Genomic DNA, 18,039 nt, shown 5'->3' with positions numbered 1-18,039 from the left:
AATCCTGGATTAGAACACAGCAAAAGGTTACCATCTTTCACCTTCCTTCCTTTGCAAGTTAAATAAAGCCATATAATGTGTGGTGGTAGTTTATTTGCTAAGTTGTGTCTGACTCTTGCAACCCCATGGACTGTAGCCCACCAGGCTCCTCTGTCCATGGGATTCTCCAGGCAAGAATACTGGAGTGGGTTGCCATTTCCTTCTTCAGGGGATCTTCCTGGCCCAGGGATTGAACCTGGGTCTCCTGCATTGCAGGCAGATTCTTTACCAATTGAGCTACAAGGGAAGACTAATATAATGTGTAGGTATGGATATATTGGTATTAGATATTAAATTTATAAATTAGAGCCTCGAGGTCATTTCTCAATTAACTTCCCAAATTGGCTTTTGCAGCCCAGAAATTTGATCTCAGTATCACTCAAAGTTAAATATCTTGTTAATCCAAAATTATGTGACTCAGAATATATTTAGAAAGGGAAATCTGTTGCCCAAAAAATACATTTGGCACTATTGACTTTTTAAGTAAACTGATGCACTGCACTTTTGATATGCTTCAAACTTAAAACACCATGATTTTTATTAAGAAATAATTGCCAAATATCTAGGCTTATCACTTAAGGGTAATTTTGAAATCTTATTTCCTCTCCTTTCTCTTCACTTTTCCCCACCCCCTCTGCAAAATTTTTATGTCATGTGTTGTAACATAAATATGTTAGGAAACCGTGGTTTGCAAAGATATTCTCTAAGCTATTTATGTAAAATCAGAATCTTCAGCTCTTTCTAAGCACCATGTAGGCTACCGTGGACCACACGTGCTAATGCCTCCATTTTCACTGTGCTGTAGCACTACTCAGATGATTAAAAAATACTTTAGTTAATAACACAGAGGCCCTGACTGCCTCTGCTCTTAATTTTTAAAGTTGAATCCTAGAGTGCAAATTGAGCTGGTTCAGGAATCCCCTAAGGTACAAGAAAGAATAAGATACAAAGCATCTTTGCATGAATTATCATATCTGATACCCTTTACATCTGTGAAATACAGTGCTTTTAGTAGGCACTTACACAGTTCATCAGTGGAGACTCAGGACAGACAAATTTCAAAGTCCCCTAATAGGATGAAAATCCAAGTCTTCTGACGGATGCTTTTCCCACCATAAACTTCACAATTTTAGGAGCACTGTACCAGGGGTGTACAGAGTGATGGCTGTGAAAACCCTTGAACAAAGGATCTGGTAAAGTAGCTGGTGTGAGTTTTCTCTGAATCTTCCCTCTATCTCTGGATACTTCATTTTCTCTTTTGGGAAAATTGATCTGGGACTATTTGATCCTTACCAAGAAGGGGTGCTCAAGACAATCATAAAATATTTACAAAGCGCTTTAAGTTTCAGGGAAGTAAAGTTCCAGTTTGTGAGCGTGGGAAATGCACTAGTACCAGCAGGTGTCTTATCAGTTCACCCCAGGGTGCACACTTCACTCCTGACCTGTCTGTGTGCGAACACCTAAGGAAGTCACACATAAACACTTGGCACTTTTTAGTTCCTGGGAATGGAGCAATACATTATTAACAGGTCCAAGAAGGGACCTCAGGTATGGGAGTGAGAAGAGAAGGAGGGGGCAATGGGGAGGTGAGAAGGGGAAGGAGGGGAGTGCAAGTCAAAACTGATAACACCCAGGGAACCCAAGCTGTTAACCTGCAGGGTCTGGCCCACCTCTGCCCACTCCACCCGTGATGTCAACCTGAAACTCTCTGGCCAGGTCTCGCAAAGGATTGTGCCAAGCTCTGCTGTGGCCAGGCCTTCTCAGTGACAAGAGACAGTGGGGTGCAGAGCTGTTCCCTTGGCATCCTTCACCATCACTAAGGTCACTGATCACTTATGAAACTGATATCACCTTCCTGAAGTTTCTCAGGATAGGGGGGAGCGAGGGCGAAGGAAGGATACACAGACAGGGGACACAGCCTTCTGAAACACACACAGGACAGTTCAGGACAGCCCGGGCCAGGCAGCCAGTTTGTGTTTACTTTCAACTCAAAGTGTTTTCCTTTGTATATCGTCACCTCTTCTTTCTCAGGAAAGTGACACAAAGTAACAGGCTTCAGGATATCATCCGTGTCCATTTTGACAGCAGTTCATGTCACAAGACACCATCATGTACTGTAATTATACAAAATGCAAAGAATAAAGTGTTGCTAGTTACATGGGTTAAAATGAAACTGACAGCCCAAAGGAACACAAAACAGAAAGAGATCTCTGTCGGAATCCAGAGAGACACTTGACAATATTAACCCCCCCACCCCCCCAAAAATGTAGCCAAATCATTGTCCTAGCATGCTGTAGTTCATTGCCACAACTTCATAAATTCCCAGCTCTTTGGGGGAAAGTGCGTGTTTATAGCTTGCAAAAAAAATAGCTTTTACATGTATGCAGATCAACAGAAAAAAGAATGCAAACTCTAGGCACCAAGACTGCCCCAATAGCAATGGAGTCTAAAGAGTCAGACCTCACAGAGTCTTCTGAATCAGATCTAGTTTGTTGAAAAAGAATCTGGACAGTGATATTAGTCCAAGAGGGCCAAGGAAGAAACACTGAACGGTTAACCAGGAAAAAAAAATTAAAAAACTAGAACAATTAAGACTTAAATATTTTTTCTACTCTACTTTGAAGATGAATTACAGCTTTTCATATTTGGAAAAGATACACACTTGGTCTGTGGGGAGAACCCCTTTTTCTATCCCCATCTATTCTCCCCGATCCTAATCAATAGCCTGGGTTGGAGCACAGATATGATTGGTTCAACTTCCTTGAAGCAGAAGTGCTATTTCTTCATGTGTGGCCATGCCTCTTTTTAACAATGAGGTATCATGTGACACGAACAATATCTGTTCCTTCTTGGGCTCTGAGTTTGATCAACAGTGCAGGCATAAAACAAGGTAATGTTCTGATAAAATCACACAGGTACAAAAATTATTGCACTTAAAAACAACAACAAAAACCTCAGCCCAACCAGCAAAGGGCCAGTGAAACTCTTCCAAAGTGTTGTGCTGCCTGCCCTCTGCAGAGCATCTGGACCTTTCTGATGTTTGGTCGAATTTGGTCCATTATTGAATGTCCAGAAGTAAAAGAGTCCAAAAGACACAGTAGGCTCTTTAAGGCTAAGTCTTTCCGGTGCTCATATGAGATAAATTATCTCCTTGGCCACATACTACAAAATGGGGCTCTTTTTTAGCAAATGGCTAGTAGGGCCCCCCTAAAAAACTCTGGGAGCAAAGGGGGATGGGTACACATCATGTTCTGTCCTGTGAATGAGAAAGAGAGAGAGAGAGAGAGATGGTAAGTAGCCTGGGAGAACAAAGCCACTCATCAACAACCCTGTGGCTGGAAGTGCTTTGATCACTTCCTGACTCCATCACTAGCTCTCATTACACTCATCCCCACAGCCCACGAGGATGTGGGTTTACCTGGGCATCTTTCTCTGTGTACATCCTCCTTTCTATGGCTCTGAATGCCTTTCCTTCTGCTTGCAAATTTGTCTCTGTCTGTCTTCCCATGGAGAGGAGCCTAGTGGGCTACAGTCCATGAGATCTCAAAGAGTCCTTCAGTCGTGTCTGAAGGACACACACATGTCTTCTCTTATTTTTTATCCTTCCTGCTTCCTCGTGCTTCCTGTCTCTCTTTGTTGACGGATGTAAAGGACCAAGGCTAATCCTATCCTGGTACCCACTGGTCCATATCCTTTCATGTTTCCACAAGGCACCCCTCTCCTTTCTCTCCCTGTCAGTGGTGCTCCCAATACCAATATATTCAGACACATGCCATGCTCTGTTTACCCAATTGAATCTTGTAAGATTATTTGTTACTTTAGGCACAATTATTTGCACCTCCAAAATCTGATCTATGGAGAATGTGAGAGCAAGGCATTGACTATGGTATAATTTTTTCAGGATGTCCTCAATTAACTGCTCATATAATAGATGAAATCAAGGCATTTCCAAACTCTGATAACCTGACTATTGTCAATATTGTTTTTCTTCTTTGGGAGTGTTGACTTCAGCTCATATTTTCTTTGTAACTCTTTCTATGGCACTTGTAGTCAACAAAATATTTGCATAAAGTATCTAGACAAGTAGTGATGGTGGTTTAGTCGCTAAGTCATTTCCCACTCTTTGTGACCCCATGGATTGTAGCCCACCTGGCCCCTCTGTCCATGGGATTTTTCCAGGCAAGAATACTGGAGTGGGTTGCAAGTAGGGTTGGATGGTAATATCCTGATTGGATCTGAAGGCACAGATTTAATATCAGAGTAATTTAAGGTTTAGGCAGGAGGGAATAGAGCTCCAATCTTTATGAGTTGCTGAAGCTCCTGCATTGCCACACTCACCAACCAAGGCACACTGAAGCTCTAAGATCTGCTACTGTGTCTTTCCCTATGGCCAACTCTGTGGGGGCAGAGTCAGTGCAAATAGCTGCTGCCGCCTTTGCTTTATCCCATCATATCCTCTCTCACTGTTCTAAGACAGGGTGCCCATGCCGGGGTCTTCTCTACTTACTTGTTGGGATTCTGAGCTAGGAATTGCTGACATTCTCATAGATGACATCACTGATACAGAACTGCTGCTTCTTCTTCATCCACATCAGTTGCACACACTGATGGATAAAAATGTACTGTTCCTGGAGCAAAAAATAAAGATGGTTTAGAGGAAGGTATCTTTATGCAACGACCTCCCTGGAGCCAGTGTTTAAGATTCTGTGCTTCAGCTGCAGAGGGCATGGGTTCAATCCCTGGTCAGGGAACTAAGATTCCACATACCATGTGGCAAGGCCAAAAATAAAAAAAGATATGTTTGTGCAAAAATATAATATTTTTAATATTATGGGAGTATTAAATACTATGATGAATGTCAAAGGAAACAATCTTCATTATTTGTAAAACACAATTTCAAAACTCGAAGATCCAAGAGAATCAACTGTAAAAATATTTTGTTTAATAATAGGATTTAGATTACACTACTTAATGCTAAAGGCAATGAATATTCAATCAATAAATCACGGGGCTTTTTCAAAAAAAATTGCACATTGCCTCATAATACACTGAAATAAATTCCAAGAAGCTTAATAAATTAAGCCATAAAAATATAAAGGCATATATAGATTAATTCTTCTCTGATTACTTTAAGGAAGGGCTTTCTAAATTTTTTTTGGCCATGCCATACCCCATATGGGATCTTAGTTCCTGGACTAGGGATCAAAGCCACACCCCCTGCATCAGAAGCACAGAGTCTTAACCACTGGTTTGCAAGGGAGGCCCCTGGGCTTTCTAAACTTTAAACAATGAAATAAATTAGAACAAAGATGTCAAACTGTTGTATGTAAAAAGTAGAAAAAAGAATAACATAAAGGGCAAACTAGAAACTGAGAGGGAAAAATATTTTCAAGAATTATGACAAATGTCAATACCTTTATCTTTGTTTAAAATTCATCCATATCAGTAACATACACACTTAAATTGGCAAATAAATAAAATATACTAACCACTAGATCAAATATTCCTGAAAGGCAGGGACTGGGTGTTTTTTATTCCTAATACCCAGCACTTTGTTTGTACTTACTAAATGTTTTTTAAGGTAAACTGAGAAAATATTAAAACATGTACAAAAAATGGCCAATTAAAAAACTGTAAACTAAAACAATTATTTTTTTTAATCTACAAAGTGAGTAAAGTTAAACAAAAAGTAGCATTCAATGATGATTTGAATTTGTTGAACCAGCCATTTTTAACCAGTTGGTGGAGGTACAATTAATAAAATGCTAATAAATGACATTGTGTGGATGAACAGAAGTAAGAAAGTAGGAAGGAAGTGAGGGAGTATTCAGTCTTTAAAATGAGATTTATAGAGTTTTAGGCAATTTGGGATGATACACATAGCAAAATATTCAGTGAAAAATCAGAATGTAAAATTATGATATGTGTATAGAGCATGAGTACAATCACGTGAACATTATACTTGACTAAAGCCGAGATGTTGTTATTGCTGTTGTTCAGTTGCTAAGTCATGTCTGACTCTTTGTGACCCCGTGGACTACAGCATGCCAATCTTCCCTCTCCTTCACTATCTCCCGGAGTTTGCTGGGATTCATGTTCACTGAGTCAGTGATGCTATCTAACCATTTCATCTTCTGCCACCCACCTCTCCTTCTGCCTTTAATCTTTCCGAATACCAAAATGTTGACAGTAGCTATCTTTATCCCATTTCCTTTTCCTTATTTCCCAGACTTTCCTCTAAGTAATACCATTAAAAATAATCTTTAAATAAGAACCAGTTAAAATATCCACAGGATTTTAAGGAGTCTTTTGTTTGATAATTTCATACAAATGATAAGGTTAAAGACTTTAGACTTCCTTGGCTTTGACTCACATGTATTTTTTTTTTAAGTTCGGGGAAAATATATTCCCTTATTTCATGACAATATCACATCAGTAACTGAGCTTGCCTTTCTCATTATGACATATCCCTCCATGGTCTCTGGTGTTGAGTCAAGCACAGGGCATTGATAAGGGCAGAGCATACCTGGTTTCTCAACCCATAATGACACAGTGGTGAAACTTTGTGTCAAATAAATAAATAAATAAATAAAGTACTTAGGCCCCAGGAAAAGTAAACAAAAGACTATTAACAGACACATATCTGAGAGTTCAGGAGAAATCTAAGCTGCCAATCAGGAGGCCTGGAGGCTCAAAGCAAGGCCCTACCTAGCTGACCTCCAGAGAAAGCCTGTGAGAGGAAAATGAAAGAAAACCTTTGATAAAAACAGAAGAGAGCCCAGGAGAGGTGAAGGCCATCCATACTTTATAGTTTCAAAGCACTTATCTTGATGGTATTGGTTCATCGGATGCATACTTTACAAAAAACAATTCGTGAATGTCGTCCTTTGCATTTTATAGATGAGAAATGGGAACTTCAAAAAACATTAAAAAGAAAATTTTTTTAACTTTTTAAAATGGGCTACAATCCATGGGGTCACAAAGAGTTGGACATGACTGAAAGAGCACATACCTGGACTTATGTGTGCTGATTCACTTCAGTTGCGTCCAACTCTTTGCCACCCCATGGACTGTAATCCACCAGGTTCCTCAGTTCATAGGATTCTCCAGGCAAGAATACTGGAGTGGGTTGCCATTCCCTCCTCCAGGGGATCTTCCCGACGCTGGGATTGAACCTGAGACTCTTAAACGTCTCCTGCATTGGCAGCTGGGTTCTTTACCACTAGCGTCACCTGGGAAGCCCTAGTGTGTTCATTTTGGAAGGACAGGAAATTTATTTAGTTATACATGCATCTATGTCTTTTATTTTAGATTCTTTTTCTTATAGGTTATTACAAGATACTGAGCAGAGTTCCCTGTGCTACTTGCAGGGTTCTTGTTGGTTACCTATTTTATATGTCTGTGTGTATCTGTTCATCGGAATGGGAGCTTTGAGAGGTGAAGTGAGTTGTGTGGTGGTCAAGCTGGGACTCAGGCCTCTCGCAGAGTCTGATCTGACCACCCTACTCTCTGCTCTCATGTAGGGACTCACATGGTACATCTGCTCAGGTGAGAAAGAGGAGGAGGGTTCGTCATGATACAGCCCATGCAGCAGGCACTTGAAACGTGCATCTGAGGACATGGCCAAATTAATCGGTGAATTCTGCTCTTTGTAGAGGGGTTGCGGTGATGGGCCATCAAGAGGACCTAGAAAAATCAGAAACTAGCCTGGGAGGTAACCTATACACAGCACTGTGGTTTTTGTATTTACACAGACTCAGCTGGAGAATTACTCTGGCCTCTTGAAAACCATTAGTGTCAAAGGAGCGCTTTGGGATGCTGAAGGAAAATAATTGTTTACTCAGCTCTTTTTATTTATTACCATCACTAAACTAGGAGGCTGCAGAACTGTGGCATGAATGAGCTCACGGAGCATGTTAGGAAAAATCCTAACATTCAAGTTACAGGCTGAACCACAAAGAGCATAAGAATGAGGGAAAACAGAGGTAAATCAATGGACAAGATGTTCCAGACATGACTAACGCCGAAGCTGACATAAACAAACAACTTGAGCTAGAGAGGATCCCAGCAAAATGCTGAGGGAACTTGAGAGTGGACTGGAACAGCTGGGAAAAATAAGTGACCCGTGGTGACCTCTGCCTCTTCTGCAGACCTTGAATTTTCCCACATGAGTTCAGGGAAGGGATATCATACTTTAAAAAGACCATCTTCCCTGGAGATGTCAACCTAAAACACTACCATAAACAAAGCAGCAATCAAAATTTGAGGAAAGAAAGTTAGGGAGGGAATCGGACTTTTTCTCAGCTGTGCAGAAAGGCACATGGTGCAGTCCTTGTCTCACGTCTACACCTGAAGAAGGATAATGGTGCTGGAAACCAGATAGAGGGTCTGCCGTGTGAAGGTAGTTTTTAAAAAGGGATTAAGATTCTGTTGCTGGGAAGTTGAAAGCTAACAGGCTATAATCACAGTCTATAAAATTATAAAAGGTATAAATTAAGTCAATGGGGGCAGACAATTCATCAAATCCAAAATACTTAAAATAAGGAGCGGCCCTTTGAAGCTTGGGGGTTAATATACATAACAGGGCGTTTTAATCACATAGTAGGATATGGATTTATGGAAGCGAAAACCAAAAATATGGATGGATTCATAAAGCAATGTTTAATTACTAGGTAGTTGGGCTTGTCTGGGAAACCGGGACATTTTTAAACTTATGATAACAAGGTGATGTTCATGTCCCCACGGCAGTAAATTAGAAGGCATCCGGGCTGGGATATGAGTGATCTCCAGGAGGACACGAATAGATGTCTTGTTTCCTAATCATCCCTGAGCCGTCTGAACGTGAATGAGTTACTGTTTCTAAAGTGCTATGATGTTGCTATAGCTCAGAAATAAATACAGTGGAATGAATGGCTGTGCAGAACCTTGGCCAGATGGGAAAGGGCAAGGAAAGGGAGAAAACCGGAAGCACTGAGACAGGAGCCAGGACAGCAGGCTTTTGCGCTGCACTGACATCTAGTGGTGGTTGGCGGGAAAAGCAGAGGGAAGAGGTAGGCAGTCTTTAATCCTTTGGGAGCTGAAATCAGCGGTCAGGCCAGGTTGTATTCCATTCCACAAGTGTTCCTCCCACACACACTCCTCGAGGAGGAGGATTATTATTGTTCGCCTGAAGCTAAGAAGTTGCGAGTACGGCTGGCTGACTAAGATTACCAAGAAGCTATTGTGCTCTGGTTTGCGGCACACACAAGTGTACACCCACGGATGCTCAGAGGCTGTGATGCTGTGTGCGGGCACCGGGCGGGGCTGCCATTCCAGCCTGAGTGCATTTCAAAGGCTTCACCGGAAGAAAGGGCTTGGAGAAGAGGCGGCCCCGGGAGAGGGGCAGGTAGCACTGATGGCTATTTCTGGAGATGCCTCTATGTTGTTATAATAAGGAATCCATTCATTTAGCTCAAGGAGATTGTCTGTGTTGGTGGATGAAGGGCTGGAAATCCTTCAAATCATAAAGATTTTTATCTCATCAGAAAGCATATGTGCAACACATATTATCCTCACAAGTGAACAGAGTCACACGAAGGGCAAACTAATGACAAACTTACAGAATTGAGTCTAGCATTTTAAATAGAAATTAAATCACACCAATTCCAAAGTCTCCACTTGGTGGCATTTCCCCAGATGGCTGTTACCCTCACTGAACTCTCGGTCTGTTCAAAGTGGTTTTTTTCCATTATAGATACATCCATGTGCTCTGGCTTACTGGAGGGCATAGGACACCAATAAAAGTGTAGACACTATATACCGAATGGTCATCTGTTTCTTTTATACCTTGGAGCAGTTTGAATGTGCACAGTAAGAAACTAGGAACAGCAAATGCAAAAAAACATTTTGAGACAATGGTTTTGAAATATGGGATTGAATAGTGGGAAGTTTTTCAGTCAAGCCCCAATTTAAAAATGCCTATGATTCAGTTCCTACCTCGGTCTGTACCATAGACATCCGGTATGACCGCATTTCTGACACCAGCCCCAGGATGTCGACAAACTCATGATCCCGAATGTGCTGCAAGAGCCTGTCCAGGGCGATGAACGTTCCCGTCCGACCGACTCCAGCACTGAAAAAGAGGTTCCGATATCACAACACTTATAGACTGCCCTTCTACACTGTTGGAAGGGGACCCTGGTGGCCCAGAGGTTAAAGCGTCTGCCTGTAATGCAGGAGACCCGGGTTCGATCCCTGGGTCAGGAAGATCCCGGGGTGAAGGAAATGGCAACCCACTCCAGTATTCTTGCCTGGAGAATCCCATGAATGGAGGAACCTGGTGGGCTATAGTGTACGAGGTCGCAAAGAGTCACACAACTGAACAACTTCAGTTTCACTTTCATTTTCTACATTGTTGGAAACAAGTGTAAAATCCACCAAAACTATAGGTACCATCATTGAGAAGAGAAGACGAAACTGACGATATTTCCCAACTGATTTTTTTTTTAATAATCGTATTTATTGATTTTGGCTATAAACTGGGTTTTCATTGCTGCACCGGTTTTTCTCTGGATGTGTTAGCTACTCTCTAGTTGTGGTTTGACAGCTTCTCATTGTGGTGGTTTCTTCTGTTGTGGAGCAAGGGCTCTAAGGTGCACCAGCTTTAACAGTTGCAGTTCCCAGGCTCCAGAATACAGGCTTAATAGTTGTGGCTCATGGTCTTACTTGATCCTCAGTATACAGAATTTTCCTGGATCAGGGATCAAGCTCATGTCTCCTGCATTCCCAGGTAGATTCTTTACCACCGAGCCACCAGGGACGCCCTTATTTTTAAAAAACTCTTTATTTTGTATTGGAGTATAGCCGATTAACAATGTTGTGATAGTTTCAGGTGCCCAGCAATGGGACTCAGCCATACATATACATGTATCCATTCTCCTCCAAACTCCCCTTCTCATTCAGGCTTCCACATAACATTGAGCAGAGCTCCATGTGCTATACAGCAGGACCTTGTTGGTTATCTATTTTAAATATTGCAGTGTGTACATGCCCATTCCAAACTCCCTTGCCCTGTAACTGTCCCTTGTCCTCATCCTTCCCCCTTGGCAACCATGATTTCTCTAAGCCTGTGAGTCAATTTCTGTTTTTTAAATAGTATCGTATGACATTCTTTATAGGAGGAATCTAAAAAGAAGTGATACAAGTGAACTTATTTACCTCCCTGATGTTTATATGCAGTCCTGGTTGGTGTGTCTCCTAATATTATAGTTTTATCGCTGCTCTCTCCCTTAGACTGCTGTGGGTCTGCCTTGGCTACCCCTGGGCCTCCTACCCCTGGGCTCTCTATTCCTTAGGAAAGTGAGGATTCATATGGAACCTGCTGTAACCAGCAGGAACTAGGCAAGAACTAGCCCTCAAGGAGATGATCTTGTTGTTGTTTAGTCGCTAAGTCGTGTCCAACTCTTTTGCAACCCCATGGACTGTAGCCCGCCAGGCTCCTCTCTCCATGGGATTTCCCAGATAACAATACTGAAGTGGGTGGTTGTTTCTTCCTCCAGAACATCTTCCCGACCCAGGAATTGAACCCATGTGTCCTGCTTTGGCAGGTGGGTTCTTTACCACTGAGCCACCAGGGAAGCCCAAGAAGCTGATACCTGTAAACAATTCCAGCCTTCTGAGGAGCCTCAGAGTTAAACCCTCCTGTCCAACTTTAAAGTCGAGCTGAGATGCCCACACTCTAGCTCTAGCGCGGGGGCCGTCCAGCCCTAGGTCAAGTTTACTGTCTCAGACCTTCCTTAGGGCGTGTCTGCCCTGCTAGTGGGTGCTGGTCCGCTTCAGGCACCCAGGGATCTTTGAGATAATTGCCCCAAAATCAGATTTAATATTTGGATTCAGTATCTTTCAGTCCCCAAGTCCCAGGACTCTGAGTATAGAGGGAAGTGGAGTGATTCAGGCGAACCAGTTCATCACCACAGTCCCCAGTGTTATAGATAAACTCAGCTCTCCTTTCCTTCCAATCATCACAGGCTGAAGTGCCAGCTGACTCTGAACTCTGAATTATGAGGAAATAACGAGAAAAAGAAAGGGCTTCTCTGGTGGCTCAGATGGTAAAGAATCCACCTGCTAAGGCAGGAGATGCAGGTTTGATCCTTGGGTCAGGAGGATCCGCCTAGAGAAGGAAAGGGCAACCCACTCTAGTATTCTTGAGGGAAAGTCCATGGATAGGGGAGCCTGGTGGGCTATAGTCCATGGGGGTCGCAAAGAGTTGGACGTGACTCACAACATATGCACATGCACACAGGAGAAAAAGGAAATGAAAAGCAATCAAAAGCAATCTACTTGTGAGATTTGCTGGGAGAGAAATCCAACATGAAAAACCACAAATTCAGAGCCCTGATTTGCTTTTTCTACCAGGCAACTCTTCCCTCTTATCTTCTCAGTTAGAATGTTTCTGGGCCTGGGGGAACACTCATGAAGCCACATCCAGAACTGTACCCGCTCCCTGCATGAAAGGAGGCCACGTGTTTGACCAGGGTTGAGCAGCTTTATTTTCTGCTCTTGGAAGGAAGCATGTTGAGACTAGGTAACCTTATCCTGTGAAGCAAAGCTTTTTGGCCTGGGAATGACTGAGAGCAAGTGCAGCCTCCCTAGTCAGAAACTTGGTAGCTTATGGAGCATTTTTCTTTCCAAGGAGACACATACTACCACTACCACCCCCCACCCCCCACCCCTCCACCTGACACACACATACACACACACACACTTAGTCATTCTAGCTCACAAAGCCCAAAGTGTTAGATCCAGGCTTACTGGCTACCAATGCCTCCTCTGTCACCTTTGTCTCATTGCTACCTCTGATAAACAATGTTGTTGTTTTTTAGTTGCTAAGCTGTATATGCCTCTTTTGTGACCCCATGAACTACAGCCCGCCGGGCTCCTCTGTCCGTGGAATTTTCCAGGCTAGAATACTGGAGTGGGTTGCCATTTCCTTCCCCAGGGGCTCTTCCCAACTCAGGGATCAAATTTGTGTCTCCTGCATTGGCAGGTGTGTTCTTTACTTCTGAGCCACCTGGGAAGCCCTAAGATAGCCATATGATATGTAAATCATGTATTTAGTAAGACTGTTCATCATAATTTTTTTAATTTTTTAAAATTATTTTTTTAACTGGAGGATAATTACAATATTGTGATGGTTTCTGCCATACATCAACATGAACCAGCCACAGGCATACATGTGTCTCCCCTATCCTGAATGCCCCTCCCATCTCTCTCCACCATATAAATTTTTTAAAATTATAACTCATTGACCAGTTAATTCAATCTGATCAGAGATTTATGGAATGATGGGCAATTCCTTCCATGATTTCTAACAGCCAGCACCTTTGAGGAGGTTACCTGCAGTGCACGATCATGGGGCCTTTGCTCCTCATAGCCTGCTGTCGGACCTTGTGTACAAACTGTAGGATGCTTTCTGCAGCATTGGCTGTGGGCACCCCGTGATCGGGCCACGCAGTGTAGTTAAAATGCATCACATCCTGCGTCTCGTCAGCCTTTGGGAGAAAAACAAGCATTAATCTCTCAGTCCACAGTCAGGATGGCTCAGGCCTCCATGGCAGCTCTTGAGTGATGGGAAGGCTGCATTCCACTCCCAGTTAGCACACCTCCCTTTCTAGCTCTCAGCAATGTGTCCGGCTCAAAGCAGGCCCTGAGAAAAACAAATACTAATTGTATAAAGCTTCAAACAGTAGGATAAATAGGCTAATCCATGCCTGGGTCATGATAAGAGCTTAAGCAAATCAGGGTTTGCATCCTCGTTCTGCCATTCAGAAGTTACATCAGTTCTGGGCAATGAATTAAACACTTGAAGATGCGGTTGGTGGCCAGGTGATCCATTCTGTCTCCCTGGTGCTGCTAGAAGCATCTGGCTGCAGCCCCATCCCTCACAGCTGTCTCCCACTAAAGGGAGCTGCCTGCTGGGAAGGGCCTAAGAGATCAGGTTCCCAGGCTGAGGGCAGGCCACAGTGATTGAGTGATGGATGTTGTTATTATTCAGTCACTAAGTCTGACTCTTTGTTACCCATGGACCACAGCACGCCAGACTCTCCTGTTCTTCACTCTCTCCTGGAGTTTGTTCAAACTCATGTCCATGGAGTCAATAATACTATGTAACTATCTTATCCTCTGCCGCCCCCTTTTCCTTTTGTGACTGATAAATAAGTTAAGTGTTAGTTGCTCAGTCATGCCTAACTCTTTGTGACCCCATGGTCTGCAGCCCATCAGGCTCCTTTGTCCATGAGAGTTTCCAGGCAAAGATACTGGAGTGGGTCACCATTTCCTTCTCAGTGGATCTTCCCAACCCAGGGATCGAACCTGGGTCTCCCACACTGCAGGCCAATCCTTTATCGACTGAGCCACCAGGGAAGCCCCTTTGTGATGGATGCTGCTGCTGCTGAGTCGCTTCAGTCGTGTCCGACTCTATGCGACCCCATAGACAGCAACTCACCAGGCTCCCCCGTCCCTGGGATTCTCCAGGAAAGAACACTGGGGTGGGTTGCCATTTCCTTCTCCAATGCATGAAGGTGAAAAATCAAAGTGAAGTCGCTCAATCGTGTCCGACTCTTAGCGACCCTATGGACTGCAGGATCCTCCACCAGGGAGCAAAATGTCGGGCTAAGACAACTCTCTTGTCCTCTCCTGCTTCCCTTTTCTTGTATACTACGCTTTCAAAAAACCCTATGTGTGACAATGCCTGTCTTGGGTTCTGATACTAGGGGACCTAACACAAGATGCACTCACTGAACACCAGTGTTCTCTTACTTGAAGAGGGTCTCATAATACTTTTAACAAGGGTTGTTGTGAGAATTAAGTGTGAACGTGTCTGTGAAGGGTGGTTTCTGGTAGATAGCCTCATCACTACTGCTACGTAATTACTACCACTTGTTCTCATCCAGCTCAGTGCATATCTTTTCTTAAAATTGTTATTATTTTTAAACATTCTCCTTTTATTTATTTATTTATTTGACCGAGTTGGGCAGCATGCAGGGACCTTAGTTCCCCGGCCAGGTATAGAAGCTGTGCCCCTGCAGTAGAAGCACAGAGTCTTAACCTGCTGGACCACCAGGGAAGTCCCCAGCACAGTGCGTTTCAGTGAGTGGTTCTGGGAATCAAAATAAATGGATATTTTCTATATTTTCCTATTCATATGAACCCATACACCAAACATATTATTATTCTCTCTGACCTGAGTAAATAACAACTAGGATATATGTCCTTCAAGAATTGCTTGCTTTAGCCCCCTACTACCTTATAAGCATACAGTTTTATTCTGCTCTTGTTATCAACTACCAGAAATATTTCAAATCCAAGCCTCACAAAGATCTAATGCATCCTTCATCTCCCAAACTTGCTAAGACTCTTGAGTCCATTCAGGAGATGGAATATTATATTGTAATTTGGAAGAATTTGTCTGGATATAAAGTTTAGGTTTTCAGGTATTAAACAGAAATGAATTTCAAAGAGTCTGTGGTCTTGGGTGAGGTAAAATTACAAAAATAAATAAGAATAAATAAAATATAATATTTGTGTATATATATATATATATATCAGCACTTCAACTAGACCCACTGTCTCTTTGGCCTAAGGCCATACATCCTCAGCTACATTCAATGCCTCCCTCTCTGCACAGGTTCAAGGACTTTGTCTTGGATACATGAAGCATGAAATCTGCAAAGACACTGGCCAGCTTCACCGCTGTCTTCAGGAAGTACGGCAAGAGGGTAACTCAAGCAGAATAAATTGTGCAGAATGAATGAATTACTCAACACCAGGAGGATTTAAGGATATTTCATCACCACATATCTGTGGTTGCCCAGAAAAGTTCATGCAAATGCTTTTTTTCAGATGAGGATTGTAGACTGAGCATAAGACTTGTACACGGTGGGCTATGCATGCACATATATAAATATATACAATCTTATATCTGTAGCTTTATGTCTATAGAATATATATAAAGTCTCCTCTGGTTGATCTGGCAAGGTATCCAGCTAAAATATGCAAGTGGTTCAAAAATAGGAATTCTTTAAACTGTCGTCTGTCTCTTTGTAGCTGCAAGGCAGAGGTCTTTGCATCAGATGGCTGATTCCTGTTAGCTGAATAGCAAGGCACATGTCAATGGGAACAAACCAGTTTTTGCTGGTTTTTAGTTTCCAATTATTATTCAGTTCATGCCAAGTTTCAAGTACTGGAAAGTGATAAATTGTGTGTTACAGTCATTTTCCTCCTTTCTTACTAAATGAGAAAACCTTACTGGTTACATCTTAGCCATTCCAAAATGTCTCTGATTTTCTCATTTAGGTAATTTTATCTGGTTTTACTCTGAAAGATTCCATATGGAAATATGGAGGAGATAAAGAAGTGTATAAGCCAAAAATGAAAAAAAAAGCAAAAAAAAATCTATTCATCAGCAATAGCATGACAGTCTTTAGCTTAGTATTCATTGCAGGAGCTTAAAACTTAGATTCTGTATATTTATGGCCCAAAGGGGGCACTCTGGGACCAGATGCTTGTGACTATAAAAATATTTCCAGAAAACTCTGTCATTAAACATTTTATTCGTCTGCTTCAAGCCCTTCACACGTTTGTCATTGAAAGGTCATCATTTAAGATCAAGGACAAGAAGTGTAATATGAATCACACCATAATTGATGTCACTCTTTCCTGTCAAGGGAACATACCTTATGTTTACTTTGCAATTTTTTTCTCCTATATGCAAAACCTAGGGAAAGATTTATTCTATTCAAAAAATCTATTCTATATTTGTCTAGCAGTTTGCACTGCTTTCTGGTTGACATGGCCAAGATAGAAAGCAGAGTCCAAATAAAATTCCTATTGTTACATATTTCTCTGATGGTTAAATCTGTTGATGTTTTCTTAATACTCCCTTACTTTTGAAAACATCCATTCACTGATTTTTTTTTTCATTTCACAAGATTATTAAGTGGCTAACCATTTGGATTAAAAGGATTATTATTTTTTAAGATTTTTTTTTTGATATGGACAGTTTTTAAAATCTTCATTGAATTTGCTACAATATTGCTTCTGTTTTATGCTTTGGTTTTTTTTTTGGCCTGGAAGCATGTGGAATCTTAATTCCCCGACCAAGGATGAGACACACACCCCTGCCATTGGATGGTAAAGTCCTAACCACTATATCACCAGGGAAGTCCCTACAAGGATTATCAAAACAGGATACTTGTATATGAAACTCATAGCACATGGAGGAGGCAGACAGGAAATCAGAGAATTGTGACCACTTATAGTGCACTGTGATGGAGTGATACACATGGGATTAGGGCAGGGGAGGAAAGGGAGAAGGGAAGACTTCTTGAGACTAGGGAAGGCTTGATAAAGAGATGACATTTGAGCTGACTCTCTGAGGAGGGATGTTCTTAGAGAAAGGGAGGAGATGAGCATTTCAAAGAGATGGAACAGCATGGGGCAGTTACACTGGGATCTGCGTACATTCTTAATGCAGCTAAAGCCATTGTTAACTGCTAGCGGTTAAGAAGTGATTTGTTTCTTGTAAATATCAATAAATGGTGAGTTCTTGAGGGCTTATGTTATATTGAAACAAAAAACCATTCTTTCCATTGTCTATATTAAATGGTCAGCAAGCATTTCCTGCAAAGGGCAGACAGATATTTTGGATTCTGTGGATCATACAGTCTCTGCTGCAACTATTCAAGCCTGATGTAGGACAGAAATAGTCATAGAAAATCAGTAAACAAGTTTGTGGCTATGTTTCAATAAAATGTTACTTATGGACATTGGTATTTTAATTAGATAATTTCCATATATTAATTGTTGTGAAATAGTATTCTTCCTTTAATTTTTTTCAACTTTTAAAAGGCAAAACTCATTCTTAGCGCAAAGGCTTCACAAAGCAGCCTCTTTTTGTTCATCCCCTGACCCGTACTGTGAGGAAAGGTTGTTTCTAAGCAGAGAAGTGAGTTTTAATGAGGC

General features: G+C 41.9%; 1 protein-coding gene across 2 annotated transcripts in view; it reads right to left on the bottom strand.

The window, feature by feature from the left end:
- Positions 1 to 552: 552 nt before the first annotated feature.
- Positions 553 to 18,039, bottom strand: part of PTPRO (protein tyrosine phosphatase receptor type O) — a 277,143-nt gene continuing 259,656 nt past the window's right edge. For both annotated transcript variants that reach the window (XM_040235255.1, XM_040235256.1), the window contains 4 exons: positions 13,414 to 13,568; positions 10,015 to 10,150; positions 4,547 to 4,667; positions 553 to 3,295 (listed from right to left, as the gene is read on the bottom strand). In XM_040235255.1, coding sequence (XP_040091189.1) covers positions 4,563 to 4,667; positions 10,015 to 10,150; positions 13,414 to 13,568 — 396 coding nt within the window. In that variant the 3' untranslated portion in view covers positions 553 to 3,295; positions 4,547 to 4,562. The remainder of the gene's footprint in view (positions 3,296 to 4,546; positions 4,668 to 10,014; positions 10,151 to 13,413; positions 13,569 to 18,039) is intronic.

Source organism: Oryx dammah, unplaced genomic scaffold (genome assembly GCF_014754425.2).
Source record: "Oryx dammah isolate SB20612 unplaced genomic scaffold, SCBI_Odam_1.1 HiC_scaffold_29, whole genome shotgun sequence".
Classification (NCBI taxonomy): Eukaryota; Metazoa; Chordata; class Mammalia; order Artiodactyla; family Bovidae; genus Oryx; species Oryx dammah.
The sequence above is the reverse complement of the archived record's forward strand: the minus strand, read 5'-3'. Positions and strand labels throughout refer to the sequence as shown.